General features: G+C 44.4%; 1 protein-coding gene and 1 pseudogene across 2 annotated transcripts; both read left to right on the top strand.

Annotated features, from left to right (window-relative positions):
• The first annotated feature begins 580 nt into the window (after positions 1 to 580).
• LOC308422373 (E3 ubiquitin-protein ligase RNF125-like) lies at positions 581 to 1,260 on the top strand (annotated as a pseudogene). The gene has a single exon. The product of its transcript is annotated as an E3 ubiquitin-protein ligase RNF125-like (transcript).
• A 10,491-nt stretch (positions 1,261 to 11,751) lies between these two features.
• On the top strand, positions 11,752 to 13,261 carry LOC308422456 (protein FRG2-like; the record flags this gene model as incomplete). The annotated part of the gene is given in 6 exon segments (XM_080919047.1): positions 11,752 to 11,842; positions 12,147 to 12,221; positions 12,464 to 12,526; positions 12,807 to 13,088; positions 13,091 to 13,116; positions 13,118 to 13,261. Coding segments are annotated over 6 exon segments (681 nt in total).
• Between the last annotated feature and the right edge of the window lie 3,340 nt (positions 13,262 to 16,601).

The following is a 16,601-nucleotide window of genomic DNA, read 5'->3' on the forward strand; positions in this document are numbered from 1 at the left end:
GAGCAGTCAGTGCTCTTAACTGCCGAGCCATCTCTCCAGCCTTCTGTGTTTTATTATAAATGAAGTTGGATCCCATGGATAATTACTAAAACCCTCTGTAGTCGCTATTCCTGGTTGTCAACTTGACTATATATGGAATGAACCACAATCCAGAATTGGAAGGCTCACTGTGACCTGATCTTGAGGCATAGTGACTATGAATCCCAGGACACTAAGGCAAGGAGATCTCTGAGTTCAAGGTCATCTGGGACAAAGCAAGTCCTAGATCCAGGCGTGGTGGTACACACCTTTAATCTGGTACACACCTTCAGTTGGAGACCTACTCAAGGACAGTGGAAGAAGGAAGGCCCTCTCTGCCTGCTTGCTTTGTGGGACTGAGCTTCTGCTAGATCCTTGGACTTCCATTCACAGCTGCTGCTGATCATTGTTGGGGAGTTAGACTACAGTCACTAATAAATTCCCGGACTATGTAGACTACCCGTAAGTTCTGTGACTCTAGAGAACCCTGACTGATACAGAAGTTGGTACTGGGAGTGGTTCTAGAGGAGCAGAAGTATAAAAATCGATCTTTTTGGCAGCAATGGGCTCCTTGCTGAGCAGCGACAGCTCCAAGTCCGCTCCCGCCTCCTCCACCCGGCAGACTCTGGAGCGCAACGGGGGATCCGGAGCTGCCTATCACCTCCTTCGACTGCTCTGTGTGCCTGGAGGTGTTACACCCCTGGTCCGGACCCGCTGTGGCCATGTGTTCTGCCGATCTTGCATTGCGACCAGTATAAAGAACAATAATAAATGGACATGTCCGTACTGCCGGGCATACCTTCCTTCAGAGGGAGTCCCAGCGACCGACATAAGCCAAGAGGACGAAGTCAGAATACCAGAACTGTACTGAGTGTGGAACTCTGGTCTGCCTCAGTGACATGAGGGCACACATAAGGACGTGTGAGAAATACATCAATAAATACGGCCCACTGCAAGAACTTGGCGAGGGAATTGGATGAAGACTGCTTGCTGGATCACTGTATTATCCACCACAGATCAGAAAGGAGGCCTGTGTTCTGTCCGCTTTGCCATTCACGACCAAATGAAAGCCCAAGTACCTTCAACGGCAGTTTAATTAGACATTTACAAGTCAACCACACTTTGTTTTATGATGATTTTATAGATTTTGATATAATTGAGGAAGCCATTATTCGTCGAGTGTTAGACCGCTCACTTCTTGAATATGTGAATCAGTCAAGCACCACAGAATTTTACGAATAGGAAGGGCACCATTCACTCGTACCATTTGAGATGCTGCTTGCTGGACTGGAGGGAAGTTGCCAGTGTTTGATGGAGAAACATGTCCTACAGTGCTATACACTTGTCTTTGTTACATTGCATTCAAAAACTGTTTTCATTCTGGTTTAGCTCTGCCTTGACATTCTTGAGTTTATTAGACATTTAACCACAAGAAACAGCCTCCATCAGCCGTTAACAGATGGAGGAGACACAACACAGGCTGGCTGGCTATGTGATAGAGGAGCTTCGTGTGTACATTAGTGATGCTGTGTATAATGCTACATAGTCCCGACTATCACCATGGTTAAGTGAGAGCCAATCTAAAAAGACGGAGAAAGGAACAAAATATGGACATTAAAGGAAGTCTGAAATTTATTCAAATTTTCGTGCTCTAATCTCCAATAAAGAATGTGAATAATCTTATGAGAAAGGAGGAAAGGAAAGAATCTGAGGTCACCAAAATCCAATGTAACCAAATCATAATACATAAAACCATAATAAAAAAAATCGATCTTTTAAGAATCTGGAGTTGGTTTAGTAATTCACCAGCACCTTCAACTACTGAAACCACTCCAGATATACTCCCTCTCCTGAATGCTCAGGGAATATTGAAGACACATGGTGGGAACTATATTTCAATTAAAGAAGCTAACGCCTATGATTTTCTTGATAAATTAGGTGATTCAGTGTACAAAACTTTCTACAAGATGGGAAAAAATTGGAAAATGATTTTGCTGGCATGTTATTGGTATCTCTGGGAAAATTGACGAAGGAAAAGAATGAGCTGTGTGGTAAAATCAATGGTTCCAGACACAAGTAAACAATCAAAAGGTTGCTAAGTGTGTCTTTGTAAAGAATCTTCTCTCCAGCAGCCATTAGAGCTTGAGTTTCAGAAAACCAAACTGAAGCCCTCATTATAGGGTTCGCTGAATTACAGGAAAATTCAAGTCTCAGCCTCAGAGGGTGGCAGCAGTTAAATAAAGTAAGGGCATCAGTTGGCAAAGAATAGGATCTTATAACTTGGAATGGAGAAGTGTGGGAAGACCCTGTTGACACTGAGAATTTGAGTCTTCAGATTCTCAAGGGTTTACCCCCACTTGAGGAATTATTGCCTCTTTCACAAGAGGAAATTGATTCCTCAGAGTCTGATATACCAGCAGTGACTTTCGATGAAGAAATGCCAGACAAGACAATATTGATGTTTCTCATGCTCAATTGGATGAATTAAATGCAATGGGTTTAATTGGGCCCTGAGGTAACAAGGGCCAGGTGGCAGCATTGAATTGCCAGAGACAAGGTGATTGTAGTTATTATAATTTTGCATAGACAAGACAATGTTTATAATGACATAGCCTGTAATGGCCAGCACAGGAGAAGTGAAATTTATAATAGCATGACCCATTCAGACCTTTGGTACTGGCTGATCAGTCATGGTGTTTCCAGGCATGAGACAGGAAGCCTACTGCATATGTGTTTGATCTGTATAAGCAAAAAAAATTCTCAAACAAATGAAAGGCTACACTGGATGGTGGCAAAAGGCAATCTTGGCCAGTGAACCAATTTCCAGACTTTAGCCAGTTGGCAGACCCAGAACCCCTTGAATAAAGGGAAGGCTAGGTTCCCCTGAGGAAGGATCTTGATAAGACACCTAAAAGTTTTGCTGTTAGCCTTTCTCCAGTTCTTCCCCAGAGGGACCTACAGCCTTTTACAAGGGTAATTATACTCTGGGGAAAAGGAAATAATTAGACTTCCCGGGGTCTGTTGGATACTGGTTCTAAATTGACACTGATCCCCAGAGATCCCAAGAAACATCATGGCCTTCCAGTTAAAGTAGGGGTTTATGTGCTGGTTTGCATATGCTTGGCCCAGGGAGTGGCATTATTAGAAGGTATGGCCTTGTTGGAGGAAGTGTGTCACTCTGGGGGTGGGTTTGGAGACACTCCTCCTAGCTGCCTAAGGATGCTCAGTCTGTTCCTGGCTTCCTTCAGATAAGGATGTAGAACTCTCAGCTCCTCCTGCACCATGCCTGCCTGGATGCTGCCATGCTCTCGCCATGATGATAATGGACTGAACCTCTGAACCTGTAAGCCAGTCTGAATTAAATGTTGTTATTTATAAGACTTGCCTTGGTCATGGTGTCTGTTCACAGCAATAAAACCCTAACTAAGACACCTTCAGAGATTTGGGAGAGCAATTGGAGGGGAAAAAATGGAAGTTCAGCCTGGCATATCCAAAGATGGCTAGTAATGTCTTCTGCTTTGGTTGGACAAACAAGACAGCAGAACTGGTCAGTCTCATCTCTGATCATTCCCCACCTTTTTCCGCCTCAAAGAATGATCCTATTACTCAACCCGAGTGGTTTAGACCAATGTCAATGTCATTTAGCCAAAGACTATCAAGGGCACACCAGTAACTGAACTAGACTGGACTTACTGAAGTGAGTTAGTGTCTTAGCCAGGGGGAGTTGAGTTAGTGCATAAACCAATTTCCCCACTCTAAGAAAGTTTTTTTTTTTTTTTTTTTTTTTTTTTGGATCCAAATTTGTAAAATAGTGTTCAGGACCAGCAAGCAAGCACTAGGCCAGTTCTGAGAGCAGAAACCAGTGTGGTGGAAGTTACCTATAGGAAGTTCAGTGCAGAGGTCTCCACAAGTCCCGATCAGTTCTGTAAGGCTCCGATGGGCCAGCTCAGTGCACAGTGGGAATGAGCTCTCAGACAAAGGTGCCAGTCCGTCTGACTGGGATGCAGGTTGGCTCACTCCCCGGGCTTACAGAACTCATCAAACTGCTGCTGTTCCAGCTCTGTCAAGACTCTGTTGAGAACATCGATCTCTGCTCTTTGTCTGTCCTTCTGGGCAGATGGATTTCTGTTTAGCCTTCTCTACTCTGAAGGCAGGTACGTTAATTTTGAATTTTTCTTTCCCGGCAGGTGGATCCACGGTTTGGTTTCTGAATGCTTCTTGATCAGCTCTGACATGGCCTCCGCCACGTTACAGGCAAGCCCCCAGGAAGGGTTCACCATAGCTTCCCCTTTCTGAGGTAGGGAGACCGCAGCGCCCAGCTCGCTGCCCTTGGATTGGGCGGGGCCCCATGGGGGGAGGCGGGGCCTAATGAGTGTTCTTAAATACTAAAACCTCCCTTGTTGCCCACCACCCACCCACCAGAGGTAGTAGGAAAGAAAGGATACAGGGGAAAAGGACCTGTTTAGACAGGTTCTCTGGAGCAACTCCTTTCCGTATTGTCTGGAAATCAGCAGTTTATTTCACAGTTTATCCAGGCAGCAGCAGCTCAACCCATTTGCAAACACTTCAGGAGGACACCAGCAGTCCAGTTCAGCCGAGTCGGGTTAGCAACAGCACTGACATGACCTAGCAGGACAGCCAGACCTCAGCCTCGGCATGAATTAGCAGAAGGGACCAGGAGGAACGCCAGAAGTTCTGGGCTGTGCCTCTCTCGGAAGTGAAGATCAGAGAAGATGGGAGACCCGCAAGCGTTGCACAGCTAGCGGTACCAGCAAGTCAAGCTCAACCTCCGCCACTGTCCATCACGTCCTAGTCATCCCCTCCAAGCATCACATGTCCTCCATGGGTCTTACCGCAGCATGTGTTTCTGTCTCAGCTGACATCAGTCTGCCAACCAGCCGAGTCCACAAAAACAGCAGGAAACTACAGCACAGCCAGAAGCTTTTTTGATGCATTTCTCTCTATGGAGTTCTGACAAATGCAGCCCAACTACACAATTCAAGGTGGACCAATACATGCGTGTTGTCAGCAAAGATTCCTTCATCATGTGCTTGCTTTAGCAGAACATCCTTGTAGCAGTAGTTGGTTAATGCTACTCAAATTGTCCGGTGGTAGCAGTGTGCACTCCTCCCTACTGCCCCAGTGCTTTCAAACACACACACACACACACACACACACACACACACACACACACACACACAGGCACGCACTCTTGCACACGGCCTTTTTTTTTTTAATACCCCTTAATGGCTCAATGGCTGAGCCACTCCCAAACTTCCATGTTGCTAACACCTTCTCTCCTGAATTGTTACTTACTAAAATCTATATTCCATCTTTGCTACTCCAGATCCAGGCCTCTTGGGCCCCGGGACCCAACTCTTACACGCTGCCAGCCTCTCTGTCTCCATGTCCTACACTTCTTAGGCCTAGACCTCTTTCCTCCCTGACAATGGTGACTTTCCCTCTTTTGTTTTCCTTGGCAGGGAACCTAAAATTCCCACCTCTGTTCCTCTGCCCAGCCACTGGCCACTGGCAACTTTATTTACCAATCAAAGTCAACTGGAGGCAGGGACCCTCAGTGTCTTACAGGCACCATTCAGGGTCCTGTGTAACTTAGGGAGCTGAAACAACACAATGAAACAACACAAGTAGCATTAGAACCACTCCGTAACACATCCTTTCACCTGTGTCTGCTTCAGCCAAACATTCCTTCACATGTCTGCCCCAGCAAAACACCATCCAACCGACTTTCCAAAGGACCCTTAAGTTTCCACTTCACCCACGCTCAGAATATGACACTAAATGACATTAGTTAAGGGCTTATCAAGACTAAACTTGTAAGGTTACATATTCCACTTTTGTCCAATCAGAGGCAAGCATACATCCTGGTGTACTACCTGCCTAGGTGAGATCAAACATGTCCTGTGCACTTGGAGAAACCAAGCTTGTTTACAGACGTGGAAACACATGGCTTGTTACCCTACTTGAACAGCCCCCAGCATTTCAGGCAGTTATCTGTTCTTGGACAAGTGGGGTGTATAGGTTAGAGGCATTTTTTTGTTTTATAGATCTCTTCAGCACAGTAATTTAAACGTAAAACAAAATATTAGCCATCACAGAGACTCAGAGATTGAGATAGAGACATCCTAGCCAATAAAAGAGGAATATCAAGCCCTTTCTTGGAATAGGAGGAGATCTTCCAGGAGCTTGTATTACCTCTTTATACTCCTTCATGATCTGGTGCTTGTGGTCATGGTAGCTGGTAGGTGTCTTTAGCCTTGACAAGAACTTAGACCAATCTAGGGATCTGGTTCTGAATGAGATATTTATTCAGCTGGGAAATTACACATGTGCCTATGTATACTAAGTGCTCTGTGCAACTGTATACTCATGTAACTGTGTATGAACATGTGGGGTGATCTTCATATGTGTGCATGTGCACACATATACATGTGTTCATACTTAGATGTGTGTGCAGGCATTTGAGTGCCTTTTTATGTATTGATACATATTGCTGTGTGTGTACATGTGTGTACTTATAGTTACAAATTCACTTGTGTTGTTTTAAAAACAAAATCCTAAATGTTCAATTACCAAATGAAGACTCAGGAGCCAGACACTGTGGTGAAAGCCTGCTGTTGCAGTGGATATTAAAAATAAAAGGGGTTTATCTCTTTATTGGCCCCGAGGTCTCACTCCTCAGGCCAACCCTGATATGGAGCCATGAGTACCTCAGTCGCTCTGCCAGAGCCACCCGATCCAAGCCACCCCCAAGGCCCAATCCTGTCTGAGCAACTCCCTTCCCTTGGTGGTCTTCCTCTGCCTGCCTTCCACCTCTGTCTGGGTGTTCGTTTACTCCAAAACTCAACATAAACACAACTCTACAGCCTGGTAGCTTTTTATACAGGTTTACACATTCAACTCTCAATCCACAAACCCTCTACACAACAAGATTGCATCAAATAGACAAAGATACAAACTGTCCTTCTATATGAGATATAAGACCTATAAAAACCTTAATGTTCATAAGCTATCCCACCTGGGTCTAGCTGGTCTTTGTGAATCTCCACATTGCAAGGACCTCTCCCTCCATCCTCACCTCTCAGACCTCTCCTCTCTCCACCTCCCTCACCCTCCCAGTCACTGGCTTTCCTTTATTTTACTAATTAAAATGGGAAGGTTCAGAGGAAGTCACTTCAGAAGTATTTGAGTAGGCAGCCCTTCTTGGGGAAGTGGAATTAACATGAAAATGCAAACAGCTTCAGGACAATCTGCAGCCTGCTAGCTCAGAGAGGCAGAGGAAGCACCAGCTGACCTTCCTACTCCACTCCAGTCCCAGAAAGAAAAGGTTCCTTCTCCTTCCCCACACTGTTTGAGATACTCTTCAACTCAAAGGCTTTTCTTTCCTTTTCTGGGTTTCCTTATATTCACTCTCTCTCAACTGGCTTCTCCCCCTCTTGACAGATCCTTGAATTTATTTAGCTCTTGTTTACAGAAAGCTATGGGGTTAAAGGTGTGTGCTAGGGCTGAGTCACATCACAAGAAACAGTTTTTCCAGCTCCATTCTTGGGGCTCACAATGCGATCGAGTACCCTGCAACACACTTGTTTTCATATGCATATGCCTGTACTCACACACACTCACATGTTCTTGTCTGTTCTGTCTGTCCTTGTGTGCATATATGTACATATGTATGTGCTTGTTTGAAAATGTCTAATGTCCCATACTTATATGTATGTGCCTGGCTGTGCATGCATCTCTGTTTGTGTATGTCTAAATTCTGTGTATCCTGTGTTCAATGCATAGACATGTACATTTATGTGTCAACTTCTGAGCCTAAGTGTACATAAGTCTATAAATGTACATGTGGAAATACGTGTTTGTATGTAGATGTTTTGTGCACATAAGTGTGTGCCTGCTGTATGTGTCCCTGCTGCCCATGTGTTATCTCGAGGGAGATTGAGGCATAAGTTTGTAACATCTAGGTAGTGTCTTTGGACCTTCAGTTGCATCAGGGCTAAATTCAACCAAAGAAAAATTTCTGCATTTTGATTACTCAAGACAAAGTGATCACTATTATGTGACCACTGTTAACCAATAAATTATTACTATGTAATCACAATTTATTCTGAAGCCAATATTTATCACATACAAGTGCCCCTTATAAAACTAATTGGAGGGTGGGGGTGTAACTTGGGGGGGGAGGTTGTTTTTCTTCCTGAGTTTCCCAGAAAACTCATTCATGTTGGATATGAACCAATCCCATGTATCTTGTCACCTGAGTGTAAAAGTAACTTATTTGTCTGGAATAATTGTTGTCTCTGAGGCTCACTGCCTCAGCCTGCAAACCTAGGCCTAGTCCTGGAAGCATCTAACCTCCATACAATCTAATTTAAGCCTAGACTGTTTCCAGCCTCTGAGACTTAGTGCTGAATAAGCTTTCTAGTTCTTTCTAATCTCTGGCTGATTTAAGTCAGCTGTTCTGGCTCAAACTCCTCTTCCAGTTGACTGATTCACTCTTGCTTCTCCCAGTTTCTCATGAATTGTTCTGCGAGGCCTCAAACTAACACTAGCAATCTGTTCTGATCTTCCGGCTCCTCTCTCTTGCTCCTTCTTTCTCTCTCTCTAACTTGTCTCTGTACAACTGTCCCAGTAAAACGTCCTTCTTCTCTCTGCACTCCTCTCTCTTAGGAAGGTTCTCTTTCCTCTTATATCTTGTGAGAGTTGGGTAGACCGAATTCGGTTAGGTCTTCTCTGATTCACCATTTTGTCTGCCACTTGATTAGATGACACTTTCAAACATTGGCATTTCCTTCTACAAACTAGCTTTACCTTCCTTGTTTGGGATTAAAGGTGTGTACTAAGGGTGTGTCTACATTCAAGCCAGATGGATTAAAGGTGTGAGCTAAGGAGCTGAGTTACTCCACAACTAGAAACAGGACTTATCACAGTCTCAGGGTTCACAGTGTGATGAAATATTCTGCAACACCTGAGGAGTCACATACTTTTTTTTTTTTTTGAGTAGTCATATGTCTTAACACTAAATATGGTAAATTAAATGCAATATAATATTTTGGGTCAAAATAATAACAAGACAGGGCATTTAAAAATATCTATATTCTCTCTCTCTCTTTTTATTTAAAGCCAGGGTCTCTCTATATAGCCACGGATGTCCTTGAACTCACTATGTAGATCAGGCTGGCCTCAGTCTCAGGAAGATCTACCTGCATTTGCCTCTGTGGTTCTGGGTAAAGAAGTGTGTGCTATGCACTCACCTAAGTTATCCATTATATTCTTAATCTCCACAAAGTTGAGTGAAAAGATCATCGAGCATTCATAAAGTAAGACAAATGCAGTGCAGGACCGTGAGTTTGACCTCAGAACTGCAAAACAAAGTGTTTACATACAAACAAATGACTTTTCTTAATTTGTGTGTATGTCAAATAATTCCCAACTGAGTAACTCTGATTTAAGAAAAATTAAAACAGAAATAATATATTTTAGCCACCAGTTTTAAACGATTTTTTAAATGGGGTATTCATTTGTGAGTACTTTTTTTTTTTTTTTTTGTGAGTGAGTGAAGAGGCCTGTAGAAGCCAGGAAGTTGTCTGAGAGAGCTGGAATTTCAGGTGGTTGTGAGCTACCCAGTGAGAATGATGGGACTCAACTCTGGCCCTCTGGGAGAACAGTCCAAGATGACATGTGTCATCTCTCTAGGCCCTTTAGTTGCCGGTTTTTATCCAGATCAACTGGACTTTCCTCATCCAGCCTCAGACCCAGAGAACTGAGAACAATGCCTTCTGGTCAACTCGTTTTGATGTGTGATAGACATTTACACATGGGGAATGGAGACTTTCTACTATGTATCTAAGGATGGGAAAAGAAACATTTTAGATTGCCGTCTTACCTATTATATTTGCCCTCTTGTTATAAGTCTTAGAATACAGGCACTGTATTAGCACATTATGGATGCATAATAACTAAATGATATGTAGCTGGGCCATTTCTATATTTTAAACTGAAATTGGGATACAATTTTTTTTTTAAAAAAAGAAAATTTCATTGGTTCTTTGTGAACTTCACATCATGCACCCCAATCCCTTCCCTTATACTTGTCCTCCACCCTTGCTCCTCCCTTACACCTCCCTTACCCCACAACAGAGAAAAAAAATCTCATGGAAGTTGTAGTGTATCACAGTGTGTCTCACAATATTCCTTTTTGTCCCACACTTCTTTGCTTGCAAATGTTCATTGCAATGACTTCCTGGTCTGGTTCGAGCCCTCTGGCTTCTATTTGATCAATACTGGATCCCTACTGTGAATCCTTTTGGATACCTGTGGTTGCCCTGTGTCATGGAGATGCTGTAGTTTTGGATCTGTAAGACCAGCCCTTCGTGCACTCCAGCAGTTCATTGATGGCGTAGATGTAGGGGTGGGCCAATCAAAATTCCTAGATCTGGGCCTCAAGGGTATCAGAAATGGTCAGCTCGGCAGCTGTAATGCTCTTAGAGCTGGCTTAACCAGAATTCATACAACCAGGGCCAGCTCTACCCTGCTGCCCAGGCAAGTGCAGGACCTGCTCTCCTGAGTGCTACAGCCAGCTGGACATGACAAGTTCTCTCCCTCTCAGATTCCTAGGGCAAAGTTTCCCATCTGCCACATATGTTGAGAGACAAGAGAGGGGAAAGGGTGCCTCTCCCTTCTTTGCACCACTACCTAGAAACAAGAGGCTCTTGTCTGCCCTCAATCTTGGGGCTAGCTCACCTGAAACTCCCAAACATAGGGCATGCTCTCCTGAGCTACAGAAAGTAGAAGGCAGAGGTAGCTCTCCTGAACTCATGACTAAAGGGTCAGCTCTCCCTATTGAAGTAGGTAGCAAGAAGTGGAGAGGTACTGCCACATTGAGGACAAGAGGAGAGGTCAAATCACTCACGATCATACACTGGTGCTTGATTCTCCTGCACATCCCCCACACTACCAAACCTCTGACAGGACAGGTAGTGATAATACTGGGCAGGACAGGTGCGGGGCTTGTCTTGCTGCACAGAGGAAGAAGTAGTGGTGGAGCCACTACAGTTTCCACTGATTCTTTGTCCCTGTCTTTGCAACCCACCTTGGCTCACTATGTAAACACACTACAGATGCCTCATTACATTCTGAGACATGAGTCCAAGAAAGATATACTTCCTGTACAGCCAATCTGGAAGTTACTAAAACCCAAACCTGTCTGGGCACAACTGTGAGAGTTCTCTGCTTGATTCGATCTTTTGAAGTAGGACCACCCAATTCTAATCTGGCTCTCTGAGCTGGGAGCACACATCTTTAATCCAGAACTTTGGAGAGACACACCCTAATCCAGGCCACACCTTCTGATAGAGGCCTATATAAAGACCACAAAGAAGAAAGCCTCTGTCTTTGCCAGCCTGTTCTCCCTATCCTAGTAAGTCTCTTGCTCACTGGCCTACATCAGTCTTGTTGGGGATTCCAGCATATACCAAAGACCACCTTAGAAAACCAGCCTTGTGAATGAACTGGACTCTTGGACTTCCTATTCCCAAGCTGCCATTGTTGAATTAGCCTGACCACAGTCGGTAAGTCTTTCTGAGATAGATGTCCTTGTCTATGTGGAGAGAGAGTCACCCTATAGGTCTGGGTACTCTAGACAACCCTGAAAAATATGATAACCACCATTCCTAATGTACAGGGAAGAAAGCCTTTGAGTTCAACTTGAGCATGGATTCAGAAACCCCCAATCCAGACATTTCTTGTCAACCACTGGACCTCCCTACTGGGCCACAGAGCACCTCTGACCAAACAACATCAGGTGAGCAAAGCAATTGAGGAAAAGGGGAAGACAATGGCTTTTTATGTCAGTGTGAACACAGCTCAGGTTTTGGGTTGCACTGAGACCGGAAAGGAGATAGGGATAGATTACAGCCACAGAGCTGTGACGGTTTAGACCTGTGGTAGGATTGGCACAAAATGACTGATTGCCTTATCTGAAAAAAAAAAGTTTGGATAAACCCATAAAATTGTGAGCTCACAGAAGGAATTATGTACCTGGGTCAGTAGTCACATGCTACAGGGTAGTCAAGGCTCTCTGTCATCTGAACGCTCTCTGGTTTTAGGATCAGAACCAAGTGAAAACAAGAAGGCGACCAGCCAATCAGACAGCGATTCCAGAAAGCACACAAAAGAATCAGGTAGGTGTGTTTGGTTTTTCTATGTTGAAGGGTTCCAAGTGATGAGGTAGTAGTTCTCCTTGACATGACCTTAAGAGCCTTCAAGACATCTGGGTCCCTAGACTTCCTGGCTGTGGGAAATACTGGGCAGCATCTTTTGGGTCTGTGCTCAGCTCCTCAAGTGTCCAGGATGAACTAGCTGTGTGGTGTGCAGTTGAAAGTTTTCCATGGCTCTTTCACTTCATCCCACAATCACATTTCAGCCCAGGTGGTGAAGCGACTCAGGAAGAGGAAACACTCTTCGGACTCCAGCCAGGTCGGCACAGGTAAGTTCTCCCCTTTCCCACAAGGGTCCACCCCCTTCTGCCTTCTACAAAGTTCAGGCAGGCAGGTGGCTAGGTGCCTCCTGGCACGTGAGAGACCAGATTCTTAGAGCATGTGGGATCTGAGAAGGAATTCAGCCCTGCTCAAGTGGAGGCAAACATGCATGGGAAGGAATGGCACGCTCTCTCCATGCTTTGAGAAGTCTATAGGAGGTTCTGCAGGGGTGGGGGATGGGGTGATGGGAACTTTGCTGGACTGTCTCAACGTCTGAGTTTTCCATAGGAAATGAGCGCTGCTCCCATATGAAAAAGAGACAGAAGACTCCTTTTAAGAAGGCGGAGACGAAAGCCAATGGTCACCAAGTTGGAGTAGCCCACTGTCCAGGGCATCAGGACACAGACACACCACCAATTCGGAAGAACCTGGTGACCTTCCTGAGGTGGAAGTCTGAGGAGGTTTACAGAGACATAGTCCAGATGCAGGCCCAGCAGCATGGCTGCCTGCTCTTCCCTGAGCAGCTCTCTCAGCTCAGGCAGTTCTCAGACTCTCTGACTGCCATGGTCCATACCTTCTACAGCATGGCCAACCAGGCAGCCTTTGCCTTCCCTGCTGCGGGCTGGCTTGTTCCATCTCCCATGCCTGGCCCTCAGGAGAAGTCTGGCCAGGAGTCTCAGAGTCCTTTGTTGGAAGGAAGAGAGAAGACCACAGATCCTGCCAGCCCACCAGACAAGTCCTGACCCAAGGCCATGGGACCAACCTCAGCCAAGTCTCCCTCTGAGGCAACAAAGGACCACTCCACCTCCCTGTCTACACAGCCTGTGTCATCCACTTTCTGTGTGAACATGAAATGGGCACCTGGTTGAGAAGAAGACTTTGAAGTGTTTACTCAGGATCATGAACTGTGTTTCACTGTGAACTAGGATTCAAGTGCTCAATGAAGAGCTGATCCTTGCTTTCTTTGACATTTTGTTCAACTGTGTCTTGGCCTCGTATATGTATATTGATGAGAGTGTCAAATAAATGTTGATTTCCCAGAGAATGCTATTGTTCTTCATTCTTTTCACATAGGAAGAGGAGGGTGGGTCCCCAAATATCTTGGTGTATATTTTCTGTAGGTTTTAGGAAACCCCCCATCATTGCCTCCCCTCCGGCCAGGTTAGTCCTGATTTTTGATCAAGTGAACCCTTATTTTTGAGAGAGTTATGTCATTTTGTGAATAATCCTCCTTGTGTAGGTCAATAATTCTATTGTGTGCTTTAATTTCTGGGGTCAGAAAGTAAATATTTCAGAGAATATTTAGTATTCCTTAAGTACCTGTAGCAAATTCAAATACAGTGAACCATTCTTCTAGGTTTGGTATTATGATTTTTTTAAGAACACATATCTCAATGAAACATAAAAAGACATTAAGTTGATCTAGACTATTTTCAGATTAGTGTTATCAATTCACAGGACCCTGACTCACATGGAAGACTGGCCTTTGTAAGAGTGGGATTATCCAGGTTAGACTAATTAGGAAGACCAAACCTCCCCCCTCCCCAGACACTTATGCCTGGCAGAAATTTCCTTGGGACCCTTGCTTCCTATAGAGGGGTAAGGCAGCTGAGCACAAACTCCCATCTCAGCTGCCTGACCTCTGTGGCCTTGCCTTCCCCACTGTGAAGGGTGTAGGAAACCTTCCCTGGCAGAAGTTGCTCTTGCCAGGCTGCCTTTACTCACTCACTGGAAATGACCAACACAAGATGTCTTAGTTGGGATTTCTGCTGATGTGAGAAAACACGAGATAGAGGCTTCTGTGAAATGAAAAGATTTCTTTCAGCTCACAGTTCCACATATCAGTCTATTATATCTTTTTTTGAAAGATGTATTTATTATATATGAGTTCACTGCAGTGGTCTTCAGACACAGCAGAAGAGGGCATCAGATCCCATTACAGATGGTTGTGAGCCACAATGTGATTGCTGGGATATGAACTCAGTACCTCTGGAGGACCAGTCAGTGCTCTTAACCTCGGAGACATCTGGCCACCCCCATCTCTGTCTACATTTGAATGATGTCCTGGCCGGATACTGAGGCCATGGAAGGTGCCTCTTCTTGGCTTGATTCTCTTGGCTTGCTAAGCAGGCTTTTTCAATCGAACTCTGTACCCTGGTTTCCGGGTGGTAACACCTCCTACATGTGGTGACCCCTCCATTTGAATAATTAATGAAGAAAATGTAAGATAGCACAGACTTTGTGCCCTTAAGCAAAGCCGGTGTGAGTTTGTGTAGAATAGCCATCCCTAGTGCAGAAGCCAGCCTTCTACAGCATTCTTTCCTCTCCTCTGGGTCTTACAGTCCTTCCTTCCACCCTTTCTTCCCTGATGCTCTTTTAGCCTTGTCAGAGAGGAGGTGGTGTGGAAATTCTGTCCACAGAGGAACATTTACAGTCTCTTTTCTCAGCATGTAGACAGTGTTGACTCTTCTTCCCTGACCTCAAGCCTCTGCAACAAGAAAAGACTTTATCAGGTTGAGAAGCACAAGGTGCTGGAGTCTAAAGTGCACAGGTGCTTACCAATGAGTTTCATATCATGGCCTCCCAGGGAAAACAGATTCTTCATTCAAGTCCTATGAGCATGGGAGATGTAATGTGACCACAGCTGATCCCCCCGAATCCCACAGTGAAAGAAAGTTTGGGTTATATCATTTCGTCCTGGCCTGTTTCATTTAATGTATTTTAATCTCCACCCATTTTTATGGTACATAGAAAGAAGTCATTCTTCTTTGTGGAATGAAAGGACACCAAATTTTCTTTGTCCATTTACATCACTTGGGGCACCCAGATTGGCTCCATAACTTAGTTATGGTGAGTGGCTGTGTAGGAAACCTGGAGTGGATTCGACCCTACAGAGTAAGGAGCAGGAGATTTTTCTATCAACTCTCAGGAGTGGTGTAGATGCTTCATGTGGTTCTGTCTTATTGTCCTCCAATAGGATCCAAAATCAAGGATAATGAATATCATCTCTACACTTAACAAGGCACCTCTGATTCTCATTGTAATTACTGCAAAGGCCTAAAAATACAAGTTCTACCTGGGTTGAAGAGAGAGGTGGTTAGCCAGTATAAGCCACAGACCCCTTGTTAAGAGAGGTGTATGGGATTGGCAATTCTTATGATTATCTGCAAGAAGACAGAGCACTGGCCCATGAGGTGTTGGGAGATGAATGTCCAAGTTAGACATTCAAAATGGATTTTTCTTCAGGAAAGAGGCGTCTTAAGTGTACAAATGTAGCCAATCTATGAATATATTGGTGGCAGTCCTTGTAAGATTTTCAGTACAAAACCTTAAAACCTTACCATGTGGAAAATCAAACATTTGTTTGTTTATTTATTTATTTATTTATCTATCTATCTGTTTATTTATTTATTTAGCTTTTGGCAGCTAGGACTTTATACAAATTGCAGTCCCATTACACATGGTCCAAGAACATTCAAATAATACTTAAATCAGAAGGTAAAGATTGGCTACCCAAAGTCATATACAACAACGACCCGTTTGCTTATGATCTCTCTGATATAAAACCACATCCATACCTCAGTGCTCACCAAACCATTCATCACAGCTTTTTTAACTCTAAGCTGTATGAATCTACCAGTTTTAGAACTCTGAATTGTTTTTTTCATGCTCTGAATAGCTGTAGGGATTTCACAAGGGCTTGGTAGGAACCAGCTCAATCTTGGTGCAGTGTCAAAATGTGGCCATTCCAGGCTTTTAGAAAATAAGTCCCAGCAGTGGCCACCAGCAACAGTGTCTTCTCTGTGACGTTACGAATGAACTTGGCCACGGTCTAAGGTGGAAGGTACTGGAAAACCAAATCTTAAAAGGTAATAAAAGAAGTTGTTTGCTTGAAATAAAAAAAAAAAGTGCAAGAATGGTTTTAGGATCTAGGACCAAGGGCTTGGAGAGGATGAAGGGAGTCCTGCGGATCAGGAAACTAGGAATGAAGATCCCAACAAAAACAGAGGACAGTGGGCTCCCAGAACAATGTGAGGTGTGGGCTTGAGCTGAAGGGAAGTGGTTCTTTGCCATGACTGGCTG

Source organism: Micromys minutus (assembly GCF_963924665.1).
Source record: "Micromys minutus genome assembly, chromosome: 1".
NCBI classification, from domain to species: Eukaryota; Metazoa; Chordata; class Mammalia; order Rodentia; family Muridae; genus Micromys; species Micromys minutus.